Source organism: Hypanus sabinus, unplaced genomic scaffold (assembly GCF_030144855.1).
Source record: "Hypanus sabinus isolate sHypSab1 unplaced genomic scaffold, sHypSab1.hap1 scaffold_592, whole genome shotgun sequence".
NCBI lineage: Eukaryota > Metazoa > Chordata > Chondrichthyes > Myliobatiformes > Dasyatidae > Hypanus > Hypanus sabinus.
Window position 1 is genome coordinate 184,219 of NW_026781449.1, and position 26,112 is coordinate 210,330.

Consider the following 26,112-nt stretch of genomic DNA (forward strand, 5'->3'; position numbering starts at 1 on the left):
TTTTCTCTCTCTCTCTCTCTCTGCTCCAGAATGAATCAGACATGCTCCGCCGGCGTGGGAGGCGGCAGGGCCCTGTGTTTCGGACTCTGGGTGTGTCCGCCGTAACTCGAGACCCTCCAAAGAGCCCCAGGCTCCACGCCCAGCGCTTTCTTTTCTCTGGGCGGCGGCCCGGCTCGGGATGAGGATATAAAGAAGCGAGGAGCAGGTGCCCGCACACCATTGGCTTCGTGCAGGCTGAGGAACAAGACTCTACCCGGCTTCATCAGCACCAACATGTCGCGTCCGACCCCGGGGTCCCGGAGCTTGATCGGGACCTCGACAAGCATGCGGGGAAGCAGTATGTCCGGCTTCGGCCAGGGTCGCATTTCCAGCAGTCGAGTCTCCAGCTACGGCATGGGTTCGTCCCTGGGCGCCGGCTTTGGAATGAGCTCCGGCCTGATGTCCGTGTTCGGCGGCGGGTTCGGCGGTGGTCTGGGCGGCGCTGGGCTGGGCGGCGGGTTCGGCAGCGGGGGGAGTTTCAGCATGTCCTCCTCGTCCTCCTCCTCCGCCTTGACCAACGAGAAACAGACCATGCAGTCGCTGAACGACCGGCTGGCGGCGTACCTGGAGAAGGTGCGCACCCTGGAGAAGGACAACGCCGAGCTGGAGCTTCAGATCCGGGAGTTTTACCAACAGGCCGGGCCCTCCACCCGCGACTACAGCGAGTACTGGGCCACCATCAACAGCCTCCGCGACCAGGTAAGCGCCCGAGAATAAACAGCTGACACCCCCTCCCCAGGCTGTGTGTGTGTGCGTGTGTGTGTGTGGGGGGGGGGGGTAAGATGGTCAGGGTGGGAGGTTGATGGCCATTTCTACATCATGGGTAGAAAGAGACCATTCGGCCGATCGTGTGTGTTCCGCCATTCCAGTCTGGCTAATCTATTGCCCCTGCCGAGTGCACCTTTGCAAAGTTTCAGAGGCTATTGAACCCACCGGGAGATGTCTTTACACAACGGGTGCCTCCTCCCCTCAGCAATTATCAATAACGTTCAGAGATTGTCTGCCTGGTGTCAGTGGTCACATCAGCAGGAGTTGTGATCCGCACCGTCACCTGTCCCCACGGTTTCGAGCGAACACGGCCAGTGTTAGTGGGGTGGGTAGAGGGGAAGGCAGGTTAAGCACCCTGCCCAAGGGTCACCCACGAGCGAGCGGAGGGAAGAGGCGCCTCGCCGCCCATGAGATCCTCCCGCTCGAAGGGTACCCAACCTGGCCGCCGCCGCCGCAGCCGTCCGCCTCGGCTCCGTCCTAAGTGGCCGTCTCTTTGTTGTGAGGCTGTGCCCTCAGCAGAGGGGAGAAGGGCAGCTGCGAGGGGAGGCTGGTGGAGAAGGTCGGGGCAGGGGTTCAAGATTGACTCTGCTTCTCACTCGGCCATCGAGACGCGCCATTTGCGGATTTGACCAACAGAAGGGTGTCGGGGGTGGGGGGGGGGGGGGCTGTCGGCAAGTGTCAGCGCGCTTCCGGCGCCCACGCAGCGTGTCCTCTGCGGGTCGTGGGATGGGGAGAGCGGGAGGACCCGACAAAAGCCCACGGGGCAAAGTGGATCGAATGCGAAGGTAGGACGGGCGGACTGCAGGAGAGTGTGTGAGGGTCGGTGGAGAGGGCGCAGGGAAGGGCAGGATAGAGGAGAGAGGGGCTGGTGAAGAGGGTAGAGGGAAGTGCTGTCTGGTGGAGAGGGTGGAGGGAAGGACAGGGTGGAGAAGAGAGGAGGGCGGAGGGGCATGTGGAGTGGGCGCGGGGAACGGCAGGGTGGAGTAGTGAGGGGCTGGTACAGGAAGAGGTAGCCCTGAGGTAGGCGGGGGCTGGGCGGAGAGTGGTAGGAATTGAGGGTCAGGGTTTAACCTTGGACACCGAAAGCGGGCGGGACAGTGCTCCTGTGTTTCCCCACGCACCATTGCTCCACCCAGTCCATGTTCACTGCCTGTCTCCCGCAGATCAACGAATTGATCCTCACCAACTCCGGAATCATGCTTCAGCTGGACAACTCCAAACTGGCGGCGGAAGACTTCAAGACCAAGTTAGTACCGAGCCGGCCGATCCGAGTATTGAGGTCCAACTGACCGGGTCCGCCTCCTCCGCCCCTCCCTCTTCCACTGGAGGGCGGACAATGGACCAAGTTAGTCCTCCAGGTCGTCGTCTACTTCTCCGGAAGTTTAACGGCGACAGGCAGACAAGTAAGAGGGACATTACCGCCACCTACTGGGCTGGAGCATGGGACAAAGAAACAGGAAATGGACACACTGTATTCTCCCCCCATAAAAAAAACCTCAAATCTGTCTGCAGATCCTAGAATCATACATTCATCCATTCCTTGTCCTCTTGTCCTCTCTCCACATCCACTCTATATGCGTCGTCTGGTCCCAGACTCCCCCACTACAGAAAACATCACCTCCACATCCACTCTATCTGTGTCCTCTGGTCCTAGACTCCCCCACTATAGGAAACATCCTCTCCACATCCACTCTATCTGTGTCCTCTGGTCCTAGACTCCCCCACCATAGGAGACATCCGCACCGCACCCACTCTATCTGTGTCCGCTGGTCCTAGACTCCCCCACTATAGGAAACATCCTCTCCACATCTACTCTATCTGTGTCCTCTGGTCCTAGACCCCCCCACTATAGGAAACATCCTTTCCACATTCTTTCACCGTTCGTTGTGTCTCAGTGAGGTCAGCCCTCATTCTTCTCTATTCCAGTGAGTACAGGCTCAAATCTCTTGTACACTTTCGGGCAGGAAATGCATTACGACTTCAGCCCTGTCCACCGATGACCCGAATCTCCTGCTATCTCCTCATCTCGATAGGTTTGAAACTGAGTTGTCCATCAGGATGTCCGTTGAGAACGATATCAACGGCCTGCGCATGATGTTGGACAACCTGACCCTCGAGAGGAGTGAGCTGGAGGGAGATATCGAGAACCTGAAAGAGGAGCTCATTTACCTCAGGAAAAACCATGAAGAAGTAAGCTCCGGGCGTCACTGCCCGAACATTGTGAGTTGTCTCTGTTCCGTGTCACTGCTGGGAGTCGGAGGCTGACATCGCTGATTTTTTTTCCTTCCTGCAGGAACTCAGGAGCCTGAGGTCTCAGATGTCTGGGAACGTCTCTGTCGATGTCAAAGATGACAACTCCATGGACTTGCTCAAGATCCTGGCAGACATTCGGGGGAAATATGAAGCCATGGTCAGCCAGCAGAAGGCAGAGACCGACGAATGGTACAAACAGGAGGTAAGTGGATACTTATTCCGAGATTCCGTGCAGAACAGGCCCCGCCGACCCCGTCGAGACTCACGGCCGAGCGACACACCTGTTCTCGAGTCCAGGTGACCACAGTGTTCATAAACAGGCCATTCGGCCCTTGGCGTGTGTGCTCCCTCAATTCACCATGGCCGATCCCTAACATTGAACTGTTTCAGATTGCGAACAAGCAACAAGAGGTGGCAGTCAACGCGGGTGCCATCGACGGTGAGAAGTCCAGGCTCACTGAGCTGAGGCGCAGCTGTCAGGGGCTGGAAACCGAGCTGAGCACACTGCAGAGTATTGTGAGTGACCCGTCGGGCTGGGCTGACCGTGGTGGGGGGCAGGAGAAGGGGCCACCCGACTACTGACTGATTGATTATTAGGGTAACGTGTACTCCCTGAGACGGGCTCTGTCTTCCCATGGACCCCGGTGAACAAACCCCTTCCCCCCACCCGCCACCAGTGGGTAGGCAGATGCCGGTGATGTGTTGGGCAGTTGTGACGATTGCTGTGGGGCCACGGAGCATTTCCTGTACCAGGCCGTTTTGAGTCTGGTGGTCCTGACGAAGCCTCCTCCCCGATGGGAGTCGGACAGACAGTCCGTGAGCACGGTGGATGAGATCCTTCACGGTGTTACCGTCCCCTTTTTCCAGCACCATTCTGTATATGGATGGCTGGTAAGCAGGGGGCCGGTGCAGTGTCGGGTAATTTTGTCGACCCATTGCAGACCACATTTTGGAGTCTTCCCGAGCGCTTCCCGGCCATTCCCGTACCCGGCGGTGTGGCAGCTTTTTAGGCTGCGTTCCGACGCGCGGCTGTCGAAGGACGGCAGCTGGGGAGAGCGCGGCCCGGTCACTGGAAACCCCCTCCACCCTCACCGCTCGCTCCTTGCCCGCAGATCGCCTCTCTGGAGAGAAACCTGGACGAGGTTGATATGCGCTTCGGCGGAGAGAGGGACAAGCTGCAGATGACCATCAACGGGCTGGAAGCGGAGCTGGGGGGGATCCACGCCAAACTCGTGTCGATGAGCGCGGAGTACGAGCAGCTCCTGAACATAAAGAGCAGACTGGAGGCGGAAATTGAGACCTATCGCAGGCTGCTGGGCGGCTTCGGGTAAGCAACTGGCCAGACGACACTCGAACCTGAATACAACCCAGTCTTAGAACGTAGATCAGTACAGGCCCTTCGGCCCTCAATGACCTGCCGTGATTCGAACCCTCTGTAAGATGAATCCAAACCTTCCCTCACACATAGCCTCCGTTTTCCTATCATCTCTGTGCCTGTCTTCAAGTCAAGTCACGTCACTTTTCATTGTCTTTTGACCATAACTGCTGGTACAGTGCACAGTAAAAACGAGACAACGATTTTCAGGACCATGGTTCTACATGAAACAATGCAAAAACCAGACTGAACTATGTAGAAACAACCCAGATAAAAAAAACTAAACTGGACTATAGAACTAACCAGGACTGCATAAAGGGCACAAAACAGTGCAGGCATGACAATAAATAATAAACAAGACACCAGGCTCAGTAGAGGGCAGTAAGATGGTGTCAGTACAGGCTCTGGGTATTGGGGTTTCTTTAAGATTCTTCAGTGCCCTAAATGTATATGCCTCTCCCTCTATCGTTGTAGGGTGCTCCAAACGCCTACCGCTCTGTCAAAAAAACCCCTAACTCTGACAACCCTCCCCTTAAAAGTGTGACCCCTCATGTAACCACTTCTGCCCTGAGTAGAGTCTCCGTTGTTGACAAGGAACTGAAATAATACAATCAAAAAGATGAAAAGCTGTACGTCTCAAAGACCGATTTAAAAATGTACAATATGCAAAAGAGGGCGAACCGTGCACATGTTTAGAAAAGGTAAATTAATACCGACAACATGAGTTGCTGAGACGTTGAAAGTGAGTCCTGTAGGTTGTGTAAGATTTGTAGTTCTGAATTGGGGCGAGTGAATTATTCACACCGCTTCAGGAGCCTGATGGTTGAAAGGTAATAACTGTTCCTGAACCTGGTGGTGTAAGACCTAACTGTCCTGTACCTCCTGCCTGATGGTTGATCAGAGTTGAGGCGTTTGAATTATTCACACCTGTTCAGGAGCCTGATGGTTCAGAGGTAATAACTGTTCCTGAACCTGGTGGTGTGGGACCTGACTGTCCTGTATTCCTGCCTGATGGCAGCAATGGGAAGAGGGCATGTTTGGGGGGGGGGGTCCCGAATGATGGATGCTGCTGTCTTCCTTGGAGATATGCTCAATGGTGGGGTGGGCTTTGCCTGGGATGCGATCAGAGTTGTGTGCTAAGGTTCTGTGGCAGGCAATGTTTCCCTGGAAGTTCCTACCGCCTCCCAGTCCCGGCCCCTCCCGCAGTGCAAGGTCACACTCTGCCCCCTTTGCTTTTCAGGAGCAAGTCTTCAGGCCAGGCGTCAAGCTCATCAACTGTTACGAAGACGGTGGTCACGGAGGAAAAAAGTGAGTAGGCCTTTTTATCACGGCTGCGCGATGCAGTCGGGCTGAGAAAGTTTGGTAAAGCGGTCAAAATGTTGGAGGAGCTCAGCAGGTCAGGCAGCGTCCGTGGTGAGGAATAAGCAGTCGTTGTTTCAGGTTCCCCTCCGTCATCGGATGTCCGAATGGACAATGAACCCTTGTACGCTACCTCACCATTATTCTCCCCGCTTACACTAATTTAATTTTATTGATATATTTCATACTGTAATTGTTAGTCTGTGGTATACTGCTTGTTCATCCGCTGCAGAACAAGGGACTTCACGGCAATATCTTCACCGGAGATATTCAACCTGATTCTGAATCTGGGCTGAAGCCCAACATCGGGACTCGCTGGGTCCCTCCGGAATTCCGTCTGCGTTGCTGAGGATGGAGTGTCATCTAAGGCCCAGGAGCTGCCAGTCGGCACTGAACCCAACGTAGGAATGCCTTGTGGACCCCCGCTCCTGAATTTTAAAACCATAGAAACATTGAAAACCCACAGCACAATACAGGCCCTCCAGCCCACAAAGCTGTGCCAAACATGTTCTTACCTCAGGAATTACCTAGCCCTCTATTTTTCTGAGCTCCATGTACCTATCCAGGAGTCTCTTGAAAGATCCTATCATATCCGCCTCCATCACAGTTGCCGGCATCCCATTCCACGCACTCACCACTCTCTGCATGAAAATCTTACCCCTGATATATCCACTGTCCGTACCCCCCAGCACCTTAAAACTGTGCCCTCTCGTCTTAGCCATTTCAGCCCTGGGGAAAAGCCTCTGAATTTCCAAACGATTAATGCCTCTCATCATCTTATACACCTCTATCAGGTCACCCCTCATCCGCCGCTGCTCCAAGGAGAAAAGGCCGAGTTCACTCAACCTATTCTCATAAGGCATGCTCCCCAATCCAGGCAACATCCCTGTAAATCTCCTCTGCAACCTTTCTATGGCTTCCACACCTTCCTGCAGTCAGGGGACCGGAACTGAGCACAGTACTCCGAGTGGGGTCTGACCAGGGTCCGAGATAGCTGTGACGTTCCCTCGGGGTTTACTCCGGAAGCCTTCCCCATGAGAGAGTGTAGCCACAAGGCAGCAGAAGGTTTGAGACAAGAGTTTTCCTTCTAGTTGAGCTGACAACCACGGCTGCTGTGCCCCGTCTGACCAGAGCGACTGGTTTTAATAGCGCCAGTGACCCGCTTTTGCCCCTTCTCTTTTTCAATCTTTTTATTGAGTTTCATATACAAAAGAAAATAATAATATAACATAACATAACATAACATTGAATAGGTTATAAATACAGTAGGCTTGAAGTTAAATTAGTAATAAGATATCAATATCTTATTGAGATATCAACCGAGAACATCATAAGATAATCAATCAAGCCTGTATTAATTGTATATGAAAAAAGGATAATCACAAAAAGAAGGAAAAAAATACAAGAAAAAATATATTAAAATAAAGCAATAAACCTTAACTAACATGGGCAATAATAATAGTTTATATATACATGATAGTGTCAGGAACTCCGGAACTCCATACCAAAACGAGGATAAACAGTGAAAAGGTCTGTAAGAGGTCAAATTAACTCATATGAAAATGTCGAATAAACGGTCCCCAAGTTTCTTCAAATTTAATTGATGGATCAAAAATTGTACATCTAATATTCTCTAAGCTCAAAGAAGAAATAGTTTGAGAGAACCACTGAAACGTGGTAGGAGGGTTGACTTCTTTCCAATTTTGTAATATGGACCTTCTGGCCATTAGAGTTGCAAATGCGGTCATTCGTCTAATCGGAGGGGAGAATCGATGTCATCCTCAATTGGTATACCAGAAATTGCAGTGATAAAATGGGGTTGTAAATCAATATTCCAAACTGAGGAAATGGTAGCATCTATCTCCTTCCAATAGTTATGTAAGGTGGGACATGACCAAAACATGTGGGTTAATTAAGCAACTTCTGAGTGACATCTGTCACATTGAGGGTTAATATGGGAGTAGCATCGAGCAAGCTTATCTTTAGACATGCGGGCTCTATGTACCACCTTAAATTGTATTAAAGCATGTTTAGCACATATAGAAGAAGAGTTAACCAGTAGTAATTTTTTTCCCCATTTTTCTGTTGATATAGTATATTGAAGCTCTTTTTCCCACTCTTGTTTAATTCTTCCTGACATTTCTGGTTGTATCTTCATGATCATATTATAAGTAAGAGCCACTAAACCCTTCTGACAAGGGTTCAAGGTAAAAATTATATCTAAAAAATCCATCGGAGTTAAATTGGGAAAGGATGGTAAAACTTTATATAAAAAAGTTTCTGATTTGTAAATATCTAAAAAAATGAGTTTTAGGTAACTTAAATTTGTTAGAAAGTTGGTCAAAAGACTTCAGACTGCCTTCAAAAAAAAAACATCACGAAAGCATCTTATACCTTTCCTTTTTCATACGCTCACGGCTTGATCTATTAAGAAGGGTTTAAATTAAAGTTAAATAAGATAGGGCTATCAAGAGCAAAATTTCACAGAGTGAAAAACTTACGAAATTGAAACCAAATTGGTAATGTGTGTTTGACAATAGGGTTAGATATTTGTTTATTGAAGTTGGCTAAATCAGCAGGAAGAGAAGATCCAAGAACGGAGAATAAAGAGTATCCTCGTGCATCATTACATCCCAAATTTACCCACTGCGGGCATAATGGTGAATACAAATCATGTTTCCAGTATATTAATTTTCGAATGTTATTCGCCCAATAGGAAAATCTAAAGTTAGGTAAAGCTAAACCACCATCTTTTTTAGGTTTCTGTAACTGTTTTTTTTTTACTTAACCTGGGGTTTTTAGTTTGCCACACAAATGAGGAAATTTTTGAATCTATGTTTACAAAAAAAGATTTAGGAATAAAAATTGGTAGAGCTTGAAATAAATATAAAAATTCCTGTAAAACCATCATTTTAATAGCATTAATCCGACCAACCACTGATAAGGATAAGGGAGACCATCTAGTAGTAAGTTGTTGAATTTGATAAAGCAAAGGCAAAAAATTCAATCTGAATAAATCTTTATGTTTCTTGGTAATTTTTATACCTAAATAAGTGAAGTTATCAGTAACAACTTTAAATGGTACCCTGTTATTCAGTAAAGTTTGCGCATTTAAAGGGAATAGTTCACTCTTATTTAAATTTAATTTATAACCAGAGAAGCTACCAAACTGAGCCAACAAGGATAGAATAGCGGGAATAGACCAGTCAGGATCAGAAATATATAACAACGTCATCAGCATATAGTGATAACTTATATAACTTCTCATTACGGGTAATAACAAAAATATTAGGTGATTCACGAATAGCAATGGCTAAAGGCTCCAGTGCAATATTAAATAATAGAGGACTTAAAGGACAACCTCGTCTCGTACCGCGAGATAATTGGAAAAAAAGAGGATCTATGATTATTAGGAAGAACAGAAGCAACAGGTTTATGATATATTAGTTTAATCCTTGATATAAATTTGGAACTGAAATTAAATATTTTTAACGCATTAAATAAGTATGTCCATTCAACTCTATCAAAAGCTTGTTTTTTTTTTCAACAAATTATACCGAAGAGACTGACAGAGGAATCCTCTGGGACTCTTTTAAGACTTTTATTCGCTGACAAATTATCTCATATTCCGCTGGTAAAAGAAAACAAAGGTATCTTGATATAGCTATATTGGTGGATAAAATTAAAGAGATTGATAAGATTTACTCCGTGACTCCTACCAAAGAACTTTATAAGAAGAGAGTAGAGCTTCAAATGGAACATAGCTTATTATTATCTTCTTCAATTGAGAATCAATTAATTAAGACCAGGGCTCAATTTTATATCCATAGTGATCGAACTGGTAAATTATTAGCTAACCAATTAAAAGCTAATTTGACTAAGCAACAAATTATTAAAAATCGTAAACAAGATGGTAATTTGACTACTGATCATAAAGAAATTAATAAAACTTTCCAAGATTTTTATAAATCTTTATATCAATCCGAATCTGATGGTGTTCTGTCCATGACGGATATTTTTAAATAATTTGAATATTCCCAAACTGACAGATGAAGATCGGAGTTTGTTTGATGCTCCTATTTCTGTGGCTGAAGGAGGAGAGGCTATTTCATCAATGAATTCAGGGAAAGCCCCAGGCCCTGATGGCTATATCATGGAATTTTTAAAAACTTTTTCTTCTTTGCTTTCACCATGGTTATGTGAAATTTTCAATGATGCATTTATTAAGAAGAGATTACCTCAGTCTTTCTATGATGCTACTATTTCCCTAAACTTAAAAAAGATAAGGACCCTACCCTATGTGCATTCTATCGCCCTATATCGCTACAAAATGTAGATTCTAAGATTCTTACAAAACTTTTAGCTATTAGTTTGGACAAGATACTGTCACAGAGTATTTCAGAAGATCAAACTGGGTTTATTAAGAACCGGTACTCCTTTTTCAATGTTAGAAAATTGATTAATATAATTTATACCTCTTCACCCAGAACCCCAGAATGTGTCATTTCATTAGATGCTGAAAAAGCTTTTGCCTCTTCTCCTGTCAGTAGAAACTGTTCCACTGGGCTCAGTAGCGGGACTTGGTTATCAGAGGCTATTTGAGACGCACACCGTTGCTAGCAATTAATAAGAAGGAGGGTGTCAAATCAGTACTAAACATTCCGGACTGGATCTCAGAATACTCCGGACCATGGACACTTTGGACAGGCAATGAGGGGCTGGAACGATCGGCATCACTGAGCTCATGGGGTGACCGGTCCCGCTTGAGAAGTGGTGGGTGGAACAGGCCGTATTTCATAGGGGATTGGTCGAACTGTAGTCCACATATTGTCAGCAGCTCTGGGTCCAATGTCTAAGAACAGGTGTGTTGACATTGCAGGGGATCGCGAGAATGATCCCCGGAATGAAAAGGTGAATGAATGGAGAGTGTTTGATGGGTCTGAGCCTGAACTAGCTGGAGTTTAGAAGAAATAGGGCAGATCTCATTGGCATTACCAGATATAGAAAGGCCAAGATAGTGTGCACATGGATAGGATGTTTCCTACTGTGGGGGAGTCTAGGACCAGAGGACATAGATAGTGTGGATGTGGAGCGGATGTTTCCTATAGTGGGGGAGCCTAGGATCAGAGAACACAGATTGAGTGGAGTGGAGAGTATGTTTCCTGTAGCGGGGGAGTCTCGGATCGGAGGACACAGATCGAGTGGATGTGGAGAGGATGTTTCCTGTCGCGGGGGAGTCTAGGACCAGAGGACACAGATAGAGTGGATGTGGCGAGGATGTTTCCTATAGTGTGGGAGTCTAGGATCGGAGGACACAGATAGAGTGGATGTGGAGAGGATGTTTCCTGTCGCGGGGGAGTCTAGGACCAGAGGACACAGATAGAGTGGATGTGGAGAGGATGTTTCCTGTCGCGGGGGAGTCTAGGACCAGAGGACACAGATAGAGTGGATGTGGCGAGGATGTTTCCTATAGTGGGGGAGTCTAGGACCAGAGGACACAGAGAGAGTGGATGTGGAGAGGATGTTTCCTACTGTGGGGAAGTCTAGGACCAGAGGACATAGATAGTGTGGATGTGGAGCGGATGTTTCCTATAGTGGGGGAGCCTAGGACCAGAGAACACAGAATGAGTGGAGTGGAGAGTATGTTTCCTGTAGCGGGGGAGTCTAGGATCGGAGGACACAGATTGAGTGGATGTGGAGAGGATGTTTCCTGTCGCGGGGGAGTCTAGGACCAGAGGACACAGATAGAGTGGATGTGGCGAGGATGTTTTCTATAGTGTGGGAGTCTAGGATCGGAGGACACAGATAGAGTGGATGTGGAGAGGATGTTTCCTGTCGCGGGGGAGTCTAGGACCAGAGGACACAGATAGAGTGGATGTGGAGAGGATGTTTCCTGTCGCGGGGGAGTCTAGGACCAGAGGACACAGATAGAGTGGATGTGGCGAGGATGTTTCCTATAGTGGGGGAGTCTGGGACCAGAGGACACAGATAGAGTGGATGTGGAGAGGATGTTTCCTATAGTGGGGGAGTCTAGGACCACAGATAGAGTGGATGTGGCGAGGATGTTCCCTATAGTGGGGGAGTCTGGGACCTGAGGACACAGATAGAGTGGATGTGGAGAGGATGTTTCCTGTAGTGGGGAGTCTCGGACCAGAGGACACAGATAGAGTGGATGTGGAGAAGTTATTTCCTGTAGCGGGGAGTCTCGGACCTGAGGACACAGATAGAGTTGATGTGGAGAGGATGTTTCCTATAGTGGGGGAGTCTCGGACCAGAGGACACAGATATAGTGGATGTGGAGAGGATATTTCCTGTAGCGGGGGAGTCTCGGTCCAGAGGACACAGCCTCAGAATACAAGAACGTATCTTTGGAATAGGGAAGAGGAGAAATTTCTTCAGCGGGAAGGTGGTGAGTCTGTGGAATTCTTTGCAACTGACAACTGCAGCGGCTGAGTCATTTGGTACATTTAAGGGCATAAATCATGATGGAATGGCAGAGCAGACTCGATGAGCCGAATGGACCAGATCTGCTCCAATGTCATATGGTCTTGTGACTGCTGATTGGTGACTGTATCAGTCGACCGTCCAATGAAATTTCTAACTAACTATTTTCATTTCAGAGCCCGTTGTTTCCACCAAGACCAAGACGATCACCGTTGTGGAGAAGATTGTGGATGGACAGGTGGTGTCTACTCATATGGAGGAGCAGAGTTAATGAAGAGAGGGGCTTGGGAATCAGCGGGGAGTTCTACGTGCAAGATTTAACTCAAGATATCCAGTGATTTGTCTGCTTTCTGTATCTCTGAGAGGTGAATAAAGGCTTTAAGAACCGGCCACCATGAGGAGTCTGTTCTGTACTGCAACACTGTTTTCAAACGACCACTGACCCCGTCTCTCGGCTGAATCCTTGTGAGCTTATATAGTCATTGAACACGGCAGCAGTCCCTTCAGCCCATCTAGTTCCTTCCAGAGTATTAATCTGCCCCGTTCCATCGACCTGCACCAGCCCTCCATATCCCTCCCATCCACGCACCCATCCAAACTCCTCTGAACCGTTACAATCGATCCGTCATCCGCCACTTGAGCCGGCTCCTTCCACACTCTTCAACCCCCTCCCCGTCTGGAGTGAAAAAGATCCCCTCACCCGCCCCCCATGTTCCACTGAGAAAACCACCTTTCACCGTTCACCTTTCAAAATCCCACCTCAATCTCCTCCACTCCAGGGAATAAATCCTCACCTATTCAACCTTCAACTCCGATCCTCAAGACCCCGCAACATCCTTGTCAATTTTCTCTGCTCTCTCTCAAACTTACTGATATCTTTCCTGTAGGTCGGAGACCATTAATGCACCCAGTACTCCAGATTAGGCCTCGCCAATGCCTGAGTCAGCTTGACATCCCATTTCCTGTCCTCAATAATTTGATTTATGAAGGTCATTGTGTCAAATGCTTAAAGGTTCAAGTTTTTTTCGTATCATTTACCGTGTCAAAGTGGACAAAGTAATTGTTACTCCGGATCTGTAGCAGAACAGGGAACAACACTGTAAATATAAATAGATACGATAGCTTCTATACGCAGATTGATTGTATACATAGAACATAGACTAGTACAGCAGAGTACAGGCCCTTCGGCCCACAATGTTGTGCCGACCCTCAAGCCCTGCCTCCCATATCGCCCCTCCCTCACCTTAAATTCCTCCATATACCTGTCTTGTAGTCTCTTAAATTTCACTCGTGTATCTGTCTCCACCACTGTCTCAGGCAGTGCTTTCCACGCACCAACCACTTTCTGAGTAAAAACCTTCCTCTAATATCCCCCTTGAACTTCCCACCCCCTACCTTAAAGCCATGTTCTCTTGTATTGAGCAGTGGTCCCCTGGGGAAGAGGCGCCGGCTGTCCACTCTATCTATTCCTCTTAATATCTTGTACACCTCTATCATCTCTCCTCTCATCTGCCTTCACTCCAAAGAGTAAAGCCATAGCTCCCTTAATCTCTGATCATAATCCATACTCTCTAAACCAGGCAGCATCCTGGTAAATCTCCTCTGTACCCTTTCCAATGCTTCCACATCCTTCCTGTAGTGAGGCGACCAGAACTGGACACAGTACTCCAAGTGTGGCCTAACTAGAGTTCTATAGAGCTGCATCATTATATCGCGTCTCCTAAACTCTATCCCCAGACTTATGAAAGCAAACTCCCCATAAGCCTTCTTAACTACCCTATCTACCTGTGAGGCAACTTTCAGGGATCTGTGGACATGTACCCTCAGATCCCTCTGCTCCTCCACACTACCAAGTATCCTGCCATTTACTTTGTACTCTGCCTTGGAGTTTGTCCTTCCAGAGTGAACCACCTCACACTTCTCCGAGCTGAACTTCATCTGCCACTTCCCAGCCCACTTCTGCATCCTTTCAATGTCTCTCTGCAATCCTCGACAATCCTCAACACTATCATCAACATTTCTGTCGTCTGCTAACTTGCCAACTCACCCTTCTACCCCCAGTACAGATTCCAGCACAGATCCTTGTGGGACACCACAACATTTCCGTCTTCTGCAAACTTGCCAACTCACCCTTCTACCCCCACATCCAGGTCGTTAATAAAAATCACGAAAAGTAGAGTTTCCAGTACAGATTCTTGTGGGACACCACTAGTCACAACCCTCCAATCTGAATGTAGTCCCTCCATCATGACCCTCTGCCTTCTGCAGGCAAGCCAATTCTAAATCCACCTGGTCAAAATTCCCTCCCATGCCTTCTGACTTTCTGAATAAGCCTACCATGTGGAACCTTGTCAAATGCCTTACTAAAATCCATGTAGATCACATCCACTGCACTACCCTCATCTATATGTCTGGTCACTTCCTCAATGAACTCTATCAGCCTTGTTAGACAGGATCTGCCCTTCACAAAGCCATGTTGACTGTCCCTGATCAGACCATGATTCTCTAAATGCTCATAGATTCTATCTCTAAGAATCTTTTCTAACAGCTTTCCCACCACAGACATAAGGCTCACTGGTCTATAATTACCCAGACTATCCCTACTAACTTTTTTGAACAAGGGGACAACATTCGCCTCCCTCTGATCCTCCGGTACCATTACCGTGTACAATGAGGACATAAAGATCCTAGCCAGAGGTTCCCATCTCTTCCCTCACATCGTGGAGAAGCCTGGGGAATATTCCTTCAGACCCTGGGGACATATCCTTCCTAATGTATTGTCACAACTTCAACACCTCCTCCTCCTTAGTATCAACATGCTCCAGAAAATCAACTTCACTCAGAATGTCGTCACCATCATCAAATTCCCTCTCATTGGTGAATATTGAAGAGAAATATTCATTTTGGACCCCGCTCAGTTTCACAGCCACCAGGCACATTTTCACACTTTTATCTCTAATCGATTCTATCTTCACTCCTATTATCCTTTTGTTCTTCACTCAATTCAAGAATGACTTGGGGTTTTCCTTTACCCTACTCGCCAAGGCCTTCTCATGCCCACTTCTTGCTCTTCTCTGCCCCTTCTTAATCCTTTCTTGCTACCCGAGATTCCTCAATACTCATCTGATCCTTGCTTCCTAAATCTCACGTATGCTGCCTTCTTCCACCTGACTAGATTTTCCACTTCACTTGTCACCCATGGTTCCTTCACCCTACCATTCTGTATCTTCCTCACCGGGTCAAATTTACCCCTGACATCCTGCAAGAGATTCTTAAACTTCGACATGTCCATAGTACATTTCCCAGCAAAAAACATCATCCCAATTCACACCCGCAAGTTCTAGACTTATATCCTCATAATTTTCCTTTCCCCAATGAAAAATTTACCTGTCCTCTCTGATTCTATCCTTTCCCATGATAATGCCAAAGGGCAGGGAGCGGTGGTCACTATCCCCCAGATGCTCACCCACTGAGAGCTCTGTGACCTGACCCGTTACCTAATACAAGATCTAGTATGGCATTCCCTCTAGTCGGCCTGTCAACATACTGTGACAGGAATCCGTCCTGGACACACTTAACAAACTCTGCCGCATCCAAATCCTCGGAACTAATCAAGTGAAATCAATATTAGGGAAGTAAAAGACACCCATGATAACAGCCCTGTTATTTTTGCGCCTTTCCAAAATCTGCCTCCCATTCTGCTCCTCGGTATTCCTGTTGCTACCAGGGGGCATATAGAATACCCCCAAGAGGGTAACTACTCTTCCTCTTCCTGACGTCCACCCATACTGACTCAAAAGTGGATCCTGATATATTACCCACCCTTTCTGCAGCCAGTAATAGTATCCCTGACAAGTAATGCCACCCCTCCTCCACATTACCCGCTCCCCTCTATCCCTTTTAAAGCGCTGAAATCCGGGAATATTGAAAATTCATTCCTGCCCTGGTGCCAGCCAAGTCTCTGTAATGGCCACTACATCATAATTCCATGTATGTATCCAAGCTCTCAGTTCATCACCTTTGTTCCTGATGCTTCTCGCATTGAAGTACACGCACTTTTGCCCTTCTACCTTACTACCTTTACCTTCATTCTCTTGCCTCAAAGCCTCTCTATATGTTAGATCTGGCTTTACTCCATGCACTACTTTCTACTCTATCGCTCCGGGTCCCAACCCCCTTGCAAATTAGTTTAAACCCTCCAGAACCACATGCTCCCCCTCGAGTACAGGTGCAACCCATCCAATCTGTACAGGTCCCACCTTCCCCAAAAGTGATCCCAATGATTCAAAAATCTAAAACCCTGCCCCCTGCACCAACTCCTCAGCCACGCATTCAACTGCCATCTCCTCCAATTCTGCCCATCACTATCACGTAGCACTGGCAGCAATCCTGAGAACGCCACCCTTGAGGTCCTGTTCTTCAGTCTTCTGCCTAGTTCCTGAAACTCACACTTCAGGAGCTCATCCCTCTTCCTGCCTATGTTGCTGGTCTCAACATGTATCACGACTTCTGGTTGCTTTCCCTCTCGTACCAGGATGTCAAGCACCCGGTCAGAGACATCCTGGACCCGGGCACCCGGGAGGCAACAAACCATGTGGGTTTCCTTCTCACGTCCTCAAAATGTCCTGTCTGCTCCCCCGACTATAGAGTCCCCAATGACGACAGCTCTCCTCTTCTCCATCCCACCTTTTTGCACCACAGGGTCAGACTCTGACCCTGTGGCCCTGCCACCGTGTCTCACACCTGGCCAGTCGTCCTCACCAACAGTACCCAGGACGGTAAACTTATTGTTCAGGGGAATGTCTACGGGGGTGCTCTGCACTACCTGTCTGCACACCTTCGATTTCTCCCCTCTGACTGCCACCCAACGACCTGCTTCCTGCAGCCTCCGTGTGACTATCTCCCTGTGGCTCTCATCTATGACTGCCTCTTGAGTCAAAGCCTCCAAGATCCACTCCTTCACTGATCCACTCACTCACTGGCCGCTTTCCACATTGTGTGCCCATCAAGTGACGCTGGGCACAGGAGTGTCCGTACACAAGGTGGCTCTGACAGGAAATGACCAAGTAGTGGTAGTTGGGGGTGTGGAGTGGAGTGGGTTAGTGGATGGAGGTGTTGATCAGCCTCACCCCTCGGGGAAAGTCACTGTGTCTGAGTCTCGGGGTCCCTGGCATGGAGTTCTTGCAGCTCCTCTCTGAAGGCCGTATTATCGTTGTTGGTGGTGTGTCCCATCGGTGTCACGTCGGCAGTGAACTTGACAGTGTGATTACTGAGGGGTGAGCAGAGTGGACCGTGATGGGCTCAACCCCGGCAGCGGGGGCGGTATCCCTGTTGAGGGTGATGGGGACTGAGGAGCGGTCGTGCATCCTGGCCATCCTGAGGCCGGTCGGTCAGGAGGTCCAACACCCAGAGGCACAGGGGTGTGCTCAGACCCCAGGGCAGGAGCTTGTTCACCGAGGGTCTCTGGGACGACTGTGTCGAATGCCGAACTGAAACCCAGAAACAGCCCTCTGACATCGGGGCCCCTTGTTCCCCAGGGGTGTCGGGGACAGGGGCCTGGCAGCTGCCGGAGGGCGGGGCTGTCGGCGGGCGCACTGGTGAGTGTCCAGTGTGGTGAATTTCTTTAGGCAAGAGGGTGGTGAAGCTGTGGAATTTGTTACCACAGGCAGCTGTGGAGGCCGGGTCGTTGGGTGTACTTAAGGCAGAGGTTGATAGATTCTTGAGTGGACACGGGATCAATAGTTACGGGGAGAGGGTGGCGGAGTGAGGCTCAGGAAGGGGGAAGAAAAGGATCAGCCTTGAGCTAACAGTGAACTCGTGGGCCAAATGGCCTCATCCTGCTCCTTTGTCTTATGGTCTTACGCTGTGGCAGCAAAGGAGTTTTTGACCCTGAATTACCAGCCCGTTCGAAGCCCCTCACGGTGACGGGCGTTTGCCCCCGGGCGTCGTTTGTTTCGCTCTGAGAGAGACGAGTGCTCTGGTACAGGGATGTTGGTGGCGGATTGGAAGAGTGTGGGGACAGCAGCCTGGACGAAGTGACGGGCTGTAGATGCCCGCGAAGACGGCGCTTTACCACCCTGTCGACCCCTGACGCCGCCTTCAGGGAATAATGGACGGGCATTCCACTGGTGAATGCTCTCCGACTTGGACGCGGGCCTTCCGAAAGCAAGGCTTCCCGTTGGGGGCAATTGGAACCCAACACCGGGAGCGCATCCAGTGTTCTGCCCGAGCACAGCCCGACGCTCCGGGATTCCATTTCCATCCGTAACGACAGGAAAATATGCAGGTGCTGGAAATCCAGAGCAACAGACGCAAAACGCCGGAGGAACTCGGCCGGGCGTGCGGCGTCTGCGGAAAAGCGTGAAGAGTCGACGTTCCGGGCCGAGACCCTCCGTCAGGACTGGAGGGAGAGAGAGAGAGAGAGAGAGCGAGAGAGAGAGAGAGAGAGAGAGAGAGAAGTCAGAGCAGGAAGGTGGTGGGTGGGGAGGGGTGTCCTTAATGATGGACGCTGTCTTTCTGAGAGAAGTTTTCAGTTGTTTAGAACCAAATCTCCTTAAACTCTGAATGCAATATCGCCACTGCCTTTCCTTCTTTGCAGCTGCATCGACATATTGGGACCAGGTTAGATCCCCCGAGTCCTCGGCACCCAGGAACCGGAAACTGCTCGCGCTCTCCACTTCTGATCCATCCACGATGATCGGTCCGTGTTCCTTCATCTTACCCTTCCTGAACTCCACAATCAGCTCAGCACCCCACAAATGTAACACTTACCCAAAAGGCTAGTATATGTCATATGTCGCTTGCCTCCGACTTCCATGTCTTCCACCCCGGACACCCCGGTGGTCTTCCGAGCGCACGTCCCCCTCCCTCGGCGTCTTCCTCCCGACTCCCCTCACACCAAAAACCCGCGAAAACCCCTCCCCAAAGTTCCCAGCCTCACAAGACACAATAACATTCCCCGTTGATTAACAGACTAATACAATTGCCATATCAGCCATTCTAAAGCGAAACAACGGCGAGAGAAATACTTATCCGACAAAGAAGCATTCCTACTTGTAACAAACTGAAGAAGCCATTTTGAGTAACATTCACAGGACATTGTACATTCTCTCCCCACCAGCAAATATCATGCCCTCATGGCATTACTAGAGTTTCCCCAAAGCTCCTTGCAACACACAAAACCCAACCCAGGTGCAGAAAGCAGTGACATAACTACCCAGAGCAGTAGAAATCACGCTCGGTTCTCCCGGTACCACATATGTCAACCGCTCCGGGGGGCGCCTAATCCTCTGAGATCTCCATACCCCTTCTGCCCCACTGGGCTCCCTCGTCACCCGCGAACCCACTGTCTCGGACACCCCAGGTCTACCTGACGGACCCTCATCCCCTTCCTCACGGTGGTCCTCCCTCACCTGAGATCTCTCCGGCTCACGCTTGGGTTCCACCCTCTCTCTCCCACCAATGTTGGCTGCCTCTCCATCTGACCCTCAAGACCTTCCCTCCTCTCACCCAATGCAGTATAGGAAGGGCCAGGAGCCTCCTCTCCTGGTACTGGAGCACCAGCGAATGGGAACAGGGGCCACTCATCTGAGTCGTCCTCTTCCGAATCGGTAGCCATTCCCGGGTGAGGGACCCGTCCCCGCTCTTCAGCAGCGGGCTCTTCCCTTTCTCCGCGCCCTCGCAGAGTCCTTGAACCAGGCGTAAACTCCCACTCCTTATCCACTTGCACCGCTTGACCCAGTGGCAGCAGGTGATTCCTATGGAGTACCTTGATAAGCCCTTTCCCATCCTCAGGTTTCACCCGGTAAACTGGCAGGTTCGGCATCTGGCTCTCTATTACATAGGGGCTGGCCGCCCATCGATCTGCCAACTTGTGCTTACCAGGGAGTCCCAAATTCCGTAAAAGGACCCGGTCGCTCGGTAATAATTGGGCAAACTTCACCTTTCGATCATACCGCATCTTATTTCTCTGGTTTTGTTTGGTAGCCGCCGCCTCGGCCAACTCGTACGCCCGCTGTAACTCCCTCTTCATGTCGGACACGTACTTTAGATGGGACTTCCCGGGTAATTCACCCACTCCACCTCCAAAACACACGTCAATGGGCAACCTCGCTTCCCGCCCGAACATCAGATAATAGGGCGAGTACCCTGTAGCATCATTGCGAGTACAATTGTAACAGTGAACCAATTGTCCAACATGACGACTCCACCTGCTTTTCTGCCCAATCTCCAGCGTCCCGAGCACATCCAACAGGGTCCTGTTGAATCTCTCTGGCTGAGGATCTCCCTGTGGGTGGTAAGGGGTAGTCCTGGATTTCTCAACCTCAAGCATAGTCAGTAATTCCTGGATAAGGCGGCTCTCAAAGTCCCGCCCCTGATCACTATGGATTCGCCTGGGAAGGCCGTAATGGACAAAGTACTTCTCCCATAACACCTTCGCCACTGTCGTCGCCTTCTGATCCTTGGTGGGAAATGCCTGAGCATAGCGAGTGTAATGATCGGTGATGACTAATACATTCGCGGTGTTGCTGGTGTCAGGCTCAATCGACAGGAAATCCATACATACCAGGTCCAGAGGTCCCGCACTCTGCAAGTGCGACAGTGGAGCCGCCAACGCTGGCAGGGTCTTCCTCTGGATGCAACGACGGCATCCCTTACAGTATTCTTCATCCTCACGCCTCACCCGGGGCCAGTAGAACCGGTGTTTGAGTAATCCATAGTTCTTTACCACCCCAAGTGTCCGGAATCATCATGTAAGGCCTGGAGTACAGCCGGCCGATACTCCTCCGGCAGGACCAGTTGCCAACAGTGGAGTTGGTCCGGAGGCGCCGTTACCCGGTACAATATTTGGTTCTTTAACTTCAACCGAGACCACTCCTTCAATAACAGGGACACGACTGGGTGTTTCGCCTTCTCAGCCAACGCCCCATCCCCCTTCTCGACCGCTCTCCACACTGTGCCAATGCCCGGGTCATTTTGCTGAGCAGCTGCCACTTCCCCCGGACTCAGTTCCGGCAACTGTTTAGTCCGCAGTGCGGTCAGGGGTATGGCGTCGTCAAAACCCCCCAAATGGCTAGTTCCAGCCTCCCTCTTCCCTCGGCCTTCACGGTGATAGCAAACTGACACATCGCCTTCACTCCAGGGGCAGGGACATTCTCCCACTCCTCGTCCCTCTCCTCCTCCCCCGGCTCCCGACGAGACAAAGCATCCGCATCGACATTCTTGTTTCCGGGGCGGTACCTCAGGCTGAAATCATATACCGACAAGGCCGCCAGCCACCGACGTCCTGTGGCATCCAGCTTCGCCAAAGTCAAAATATAAGTGAAGGGATTGTTATCCGTTCTCACCTCAAACTTGGCTCCGTACAGGTAATCGCCCAGCTTGTCCACCACCGCCCACTTCAGCGCCAGGAACTCCAACTTGTGAGCGGGATAGTTTCTCTCCGATGGCGACAGATCGGCTGACAAAGGCTACCGGCCTCAATGCTTTGCCATGCTCCTGGTACAGAACAGCCCCGAGACCCTCTCGGCTGGCATCCGTGTGCAGCTCATATGGCTTCTGGGGATCAGCAAAAGCCAACACCGGGGCTTGGGTCAGTGCCCTTTTCAAAGATCGGAACGCCTCTTCACATCGATCATCCCATCTTGAGCCGAAAGGTTCCGCCGGGTACCAGTATCCTCCAGTATCTTGTCTCTGGTCCCCCTTCCTTTTCTTTCCCACCGGGGGATAACCACACAACAGCTGAGTCAACGGGTGACACACCTCGGCGTATCCTTTCACAAATCGGTGGTGTTACGTATTCAGGCAACAATAAATATATGAGATCGGCAAGGGTTTCTTATAACAAACAACACGTTTATTAAACACAGAAAACAAACCCTCCAAAAGTAAACAAACACTACCGTAACCGGAAACAGCTGCTGAGCGGCAGCCCAAACAGTTCGTAAAGTGATATTCCAATACAATTCTTTAAAGTGGTATTGCCAAATGATCGATATGCTCACAGTCCATTTAAAAGGAGAGACTTTACAGGACGATTTAGATTCTCTTTCACGTCGCTTGGCTTCGATCCCCGACATCGAACTTCCCACGAAGAATTCACGAAACAGAACGGCTTAAAGGCACTGACCTTTCCTTCTCCACTACCTTCAATCCTTTCTAGTTAAACCTAGGGATTAACAGGAAGATAGTCAACGAAATCCTTCCAAATAAGGATCAAACAAAGGTCGCCCCCGCTTCACCGGAGAAAGCGATTCTCCTCGATCTTTAACTTCCAACTTCCAATCTTCACTCTCCTCTAATTTCGAACTAACAGAATCGCAAAGAACCTGCTGGCAATAACCTTTTAAACTTTAGCGTTAAATAAAAACTTCATCCTTCAACTAAACTGCGTCATCACATTAAAACACGCAGTGGCATGAAGTCAACCTGGCAAATCCAGCCACGAACTGCCCCTCCTCACAGGGTGGGGTCTACCTTTTATAACCTGTAAAAAAAACCCGTCACATGATCTCTACTGGCGGGACAATGACGTCATTCCACCATCACAAGACCATCACCTCAAGTCCAGCACAGCTTCAACCCCAGTCACATGACAAGGGCTCCACTGTCATGTGTCACGAGTACGTAACAGTGGTAATACCCACAGAACCCACAGAGCGCCCACTTTCTGGGGTCTCGGCCAGGTGGTCATGGCCTCTATCTTGGTTGGATCAGTAGCCACTCCCTCTTGCGAAATGATATGGCCAATGTAGTTAACCGACGACTTGCAGAACTGGCATTTGTCCAGGGAAAGCTTCAACCCTTCTTCATTAAGCCGGCCCAACACCTTCAACAGTCTCTCCTCATGTTCCTCCAAAGTCGATCCAAACACTATCAAATCGTCCAGGTACACCAACACCTCCAACAGATTCATATCCCCCACAGTTCTCTCCATGAGCCTCTGGAAGGTGGCTGGGGCTCCCGATATGCCTTGGGGCATTCGTTTGAACTGAAAGAACCCCAGCGGTCAGATAAAAGCGGTCTTCTCTTTATCGGCCGCACTCATCGGGATCTGGTAATACCCACTTCTTAAATCCAGCACACTGAACCACTTCGCACCGCTCAGGCAGGCCAGCGCATCCTCGACTCTTGGGACAGTATATTGATCAGGGACAGTTCGCCAATTCAACGTCCTGTAGTCAACACACATGCGCACTCGCCCATTCTTCTTCCGTGCCACCACTATTGGGGACGCAGAAGGACTTCGAGACTCAGCTATGATTCCGGCCTCCTTCATCTTGCACAAGTGCTGTCGCACGTCCTCAACATCTGCCGGGGCCAGCCGCCGGGGTCTCTCTCGGAACGGGGAGTCCTCCGTCACCCGGATGGTGTGGCGAGTGCTTTTGGAGCAGCCAACATCAAACTCGCCCCGAGAAAAAACAGCTTCCATCTTCAGCATCTTCTCCACTAGCCTGCGTTTCCACTCCGGCGACACTGGGGAATCCCCGAAGTTAAAGGCTTCAGCGGTCAGCTCCCCTCGATGCTCCGATCCCTCCCGTTAGGGGTCCTCACTGGTGCGCTAGACATTACCGTCACCGGGAACAGATGCGCTAGCGGCATTCCCCTCTTAAAGGTGATTTCTCTTGCCGTGGTGTTCCTGACACTTATAGCTATTCGCCTCGCATGTACCACCCCTGGTCTCTGCACTACGGGCCTCACCAGCGCCCCCGCCGGAAATCGTGTCTCCCCTTCAAGATCGTCTGGGGCGTCTACTAACAGGGCTTCTCCCGTCGGCACTCCTGGGAATCTGGGGGTCCCCATCACTAGGGCTACCTCCCCGGGTCGAATCACCTTGGGCCTCGCCTGCGTACACCACACCGTCCCTCATTTACACTCCGGATCCAGCCCTTGGGAGGCAACCCCTTCTTCGAACACCGCTCGAAACACTGGATGCACCGAGAGGGTCTCCAGAAAGTCTTCCCCCCCTTTCTCCTTACAAGCTCCCAGGAGCCGTCGCACAACGGGAGAGTTAGTCCCCACCAGGAGGGCAGCACCACCGGTTTCCACCGGGTCAGGACACACCAATACCAACGTCTCAATAGCTTCCGACACTCCCACATCGCCCTCCGAGAACTCCAATCTCACCGATAGGTACCCATCGTACGGGTAGTCACCCTCGCTCACACCCCAAATCTGCAGGGCGTCAAATGGGGTTACGGGCAAATGCTTTAGATATTGATTGTAGAAAGACCGGTACAATAAGGTCACCTGCGATCCCGTATCAAGAACGGCTTTTGCATTAGGGTTTGCGTAAACTCCCTCTATCCGTAGACCCACACTGGCACGGGGTCCTACCAGCCCATCCGGAACAGAGGCGTGGGCACCCGGTGGTCCCCTGGCTGATCTCAGGGAACGTGTTCCTCCACAGGCTCCAGTCCGTTCCCTCACTGAGCCTCTCCTAAGTTTCCCGACACCTCTCCCTTTTTAGACGTGGGGGGGGGGGCTTGTCCTCCGCGGGACTCCTTGTCTCTCACAATCCCACCTAGTGTCCCTCCTCTCCACAGCTATAGCACACCCTCGGCCTTCCACAGTCCCGCCTGAAATGCCCCTCTTTCCCACAGTTAAAGCAAACGCTGCCTGCCGCCCCTCCTCTCCCAGGACGGCTCCCGCTCCCAACCCACTGCACTGGTCGCCCCTGAGAGTGGGTACCTCCTCTGTCCCTCCCCTCCAAAGGGGGTTCTCTACTCCCCGGTGGGTTGTCATTCCTCCATTCAGCCACCACTTCCTGTATCGCTGAGGATCGCTGCCGTAGGCCCGCGCCCCTTTTCCGCCCCAACGCTCTCTCTTCCTCTCGCACCTCTCTAATCAGTTGCCCGAAGGATGGAGGGGGACCTTTCCTATAAGCCTGCCGGATAGTCCACGCCACCTTGTCCTCCTCCAGAGAGCCACTGAATAGCTGACTCATCCTCACGCTAGCCACGTCAGTCGCCTTCACTACCCCCCGGCGCCGCAGCCCCGAGAGCATCCCCTCCATCCTAAATATGTACTCAGAGAGCTTTTCCCCTCTCCATTGTTCAAGGCGTTGGAACTCTGCTAAAAGCAGCCAGGGTTCCCCTGACAACCCAAACGCCCCCTCTATGCATTCCTCCACTGAGGCCCCAGGCTTCTCAGCTTTCAGCTCCCGGACGGTTTTGGCTGCCAAACCCCTCAAACCTCCCACCAATCGCTGCCTCTGAGCCTGGCCATTCCTCCAACATCAAAGACGTATGCTCGATCCAGGTCTCATAGTCCACCTCCCCGTCCGGAGTAGGCTTGGCTCCGGAGAACACCCCCAGATTCAGCCGTGGCCTCTCGGACACTCCCACCAGGGAGTTGAGTGCGGCTGCCAGCTCCGAGACTTCCCCACTACCTGGGGAGCGGGGCTTAGTCACGACTTCCTCCTCCCACCTCCCTTTACTAGTGCCGGACACCTCTCTGGGGTCCACCTCTAGCTCTAGCTCCTCCTCCGATGTCTCCTCAGCCTCATCCTTGGAGAAGGAGTGGAGCCCCCAGGGCCCCTCCTCCCCCGGTACACTAACCGTCGCCAGCAGTTCCACAGTCCTGACTTCAGCACTCGTACGAACCAACACCCAGCTAGACTCCACCTCTTTACCACACCGTCTAGCTACCAACTCTACCTGCCCAATACCCTTCACCGAACTTAAACCCCGCACTGCCGCGTCTCCTGAAACTCGAACATCCACTCCGCTCACTACGCATGCGTACTGTACTGGTACACCTTCAAATTCGCACCAACAAGCAATCTTATCTCCGTCCATCTCCGCTCTGCTGCCTGCGCGATCCCACAGCCCCTGACAATCCAGTCCGGGCCGTGCACCCCACAAATGTAACAC

The 26,112-nt window shown here is 50.5% G+C and overlaps 1 protein-coding gene across 2 annotated transcripts in view; it reads left to right on the forward strand.

Annotated features, from left to right (window-relative positions):
- Positions 1–378: 378 nt before the first annotated feature.
- Positions 379–26,112, forward strand: part of LOC132389534 (keratin, type I cytoskeletal 19-like) — a 104,224-nt gene continuing 78,490 nt past the window's right edge. Inside the window, exons 1-8 of one of the 2 annotated variants that reach the window (XM_059962008.1) lie at positions 379–738; positions 1,971–2,053; positions 2,841–2,997; positions 3,101–3,262; positions 3,451–3,576; positions 4,173–4,387; positions 5,676–5,743; positions 12,415–12,567. In XM_059962008.1, the coding sequence (XP_059817991.1) occupies positions 394–738; positions 1,971–2,053; positions 2,841–2,997; positions 3,101–3,262; positions 3,451–3,576; positions 4,173–4,387; positions 5,676–5,743; positions 12,415–12,509 (1,251 nt within the window). In that variant the 5' untranslated portion in view covers positions 379–393 and the 3' untranslated portion in view covers positions 12,510–12,567. Of the gene's footprint in view, positions 739–1,970; positions 2,054–2,840; positions 2,998–3,100; positions 3,263–3,450; positions 3,577–4,172; positions 4,388–5,675; positions 5,744–12,414; positions 12,568–26,112 lie in introns of those variants that run through there. The other variant, XM_059962007.1, reaches the window with a different exon arrangement.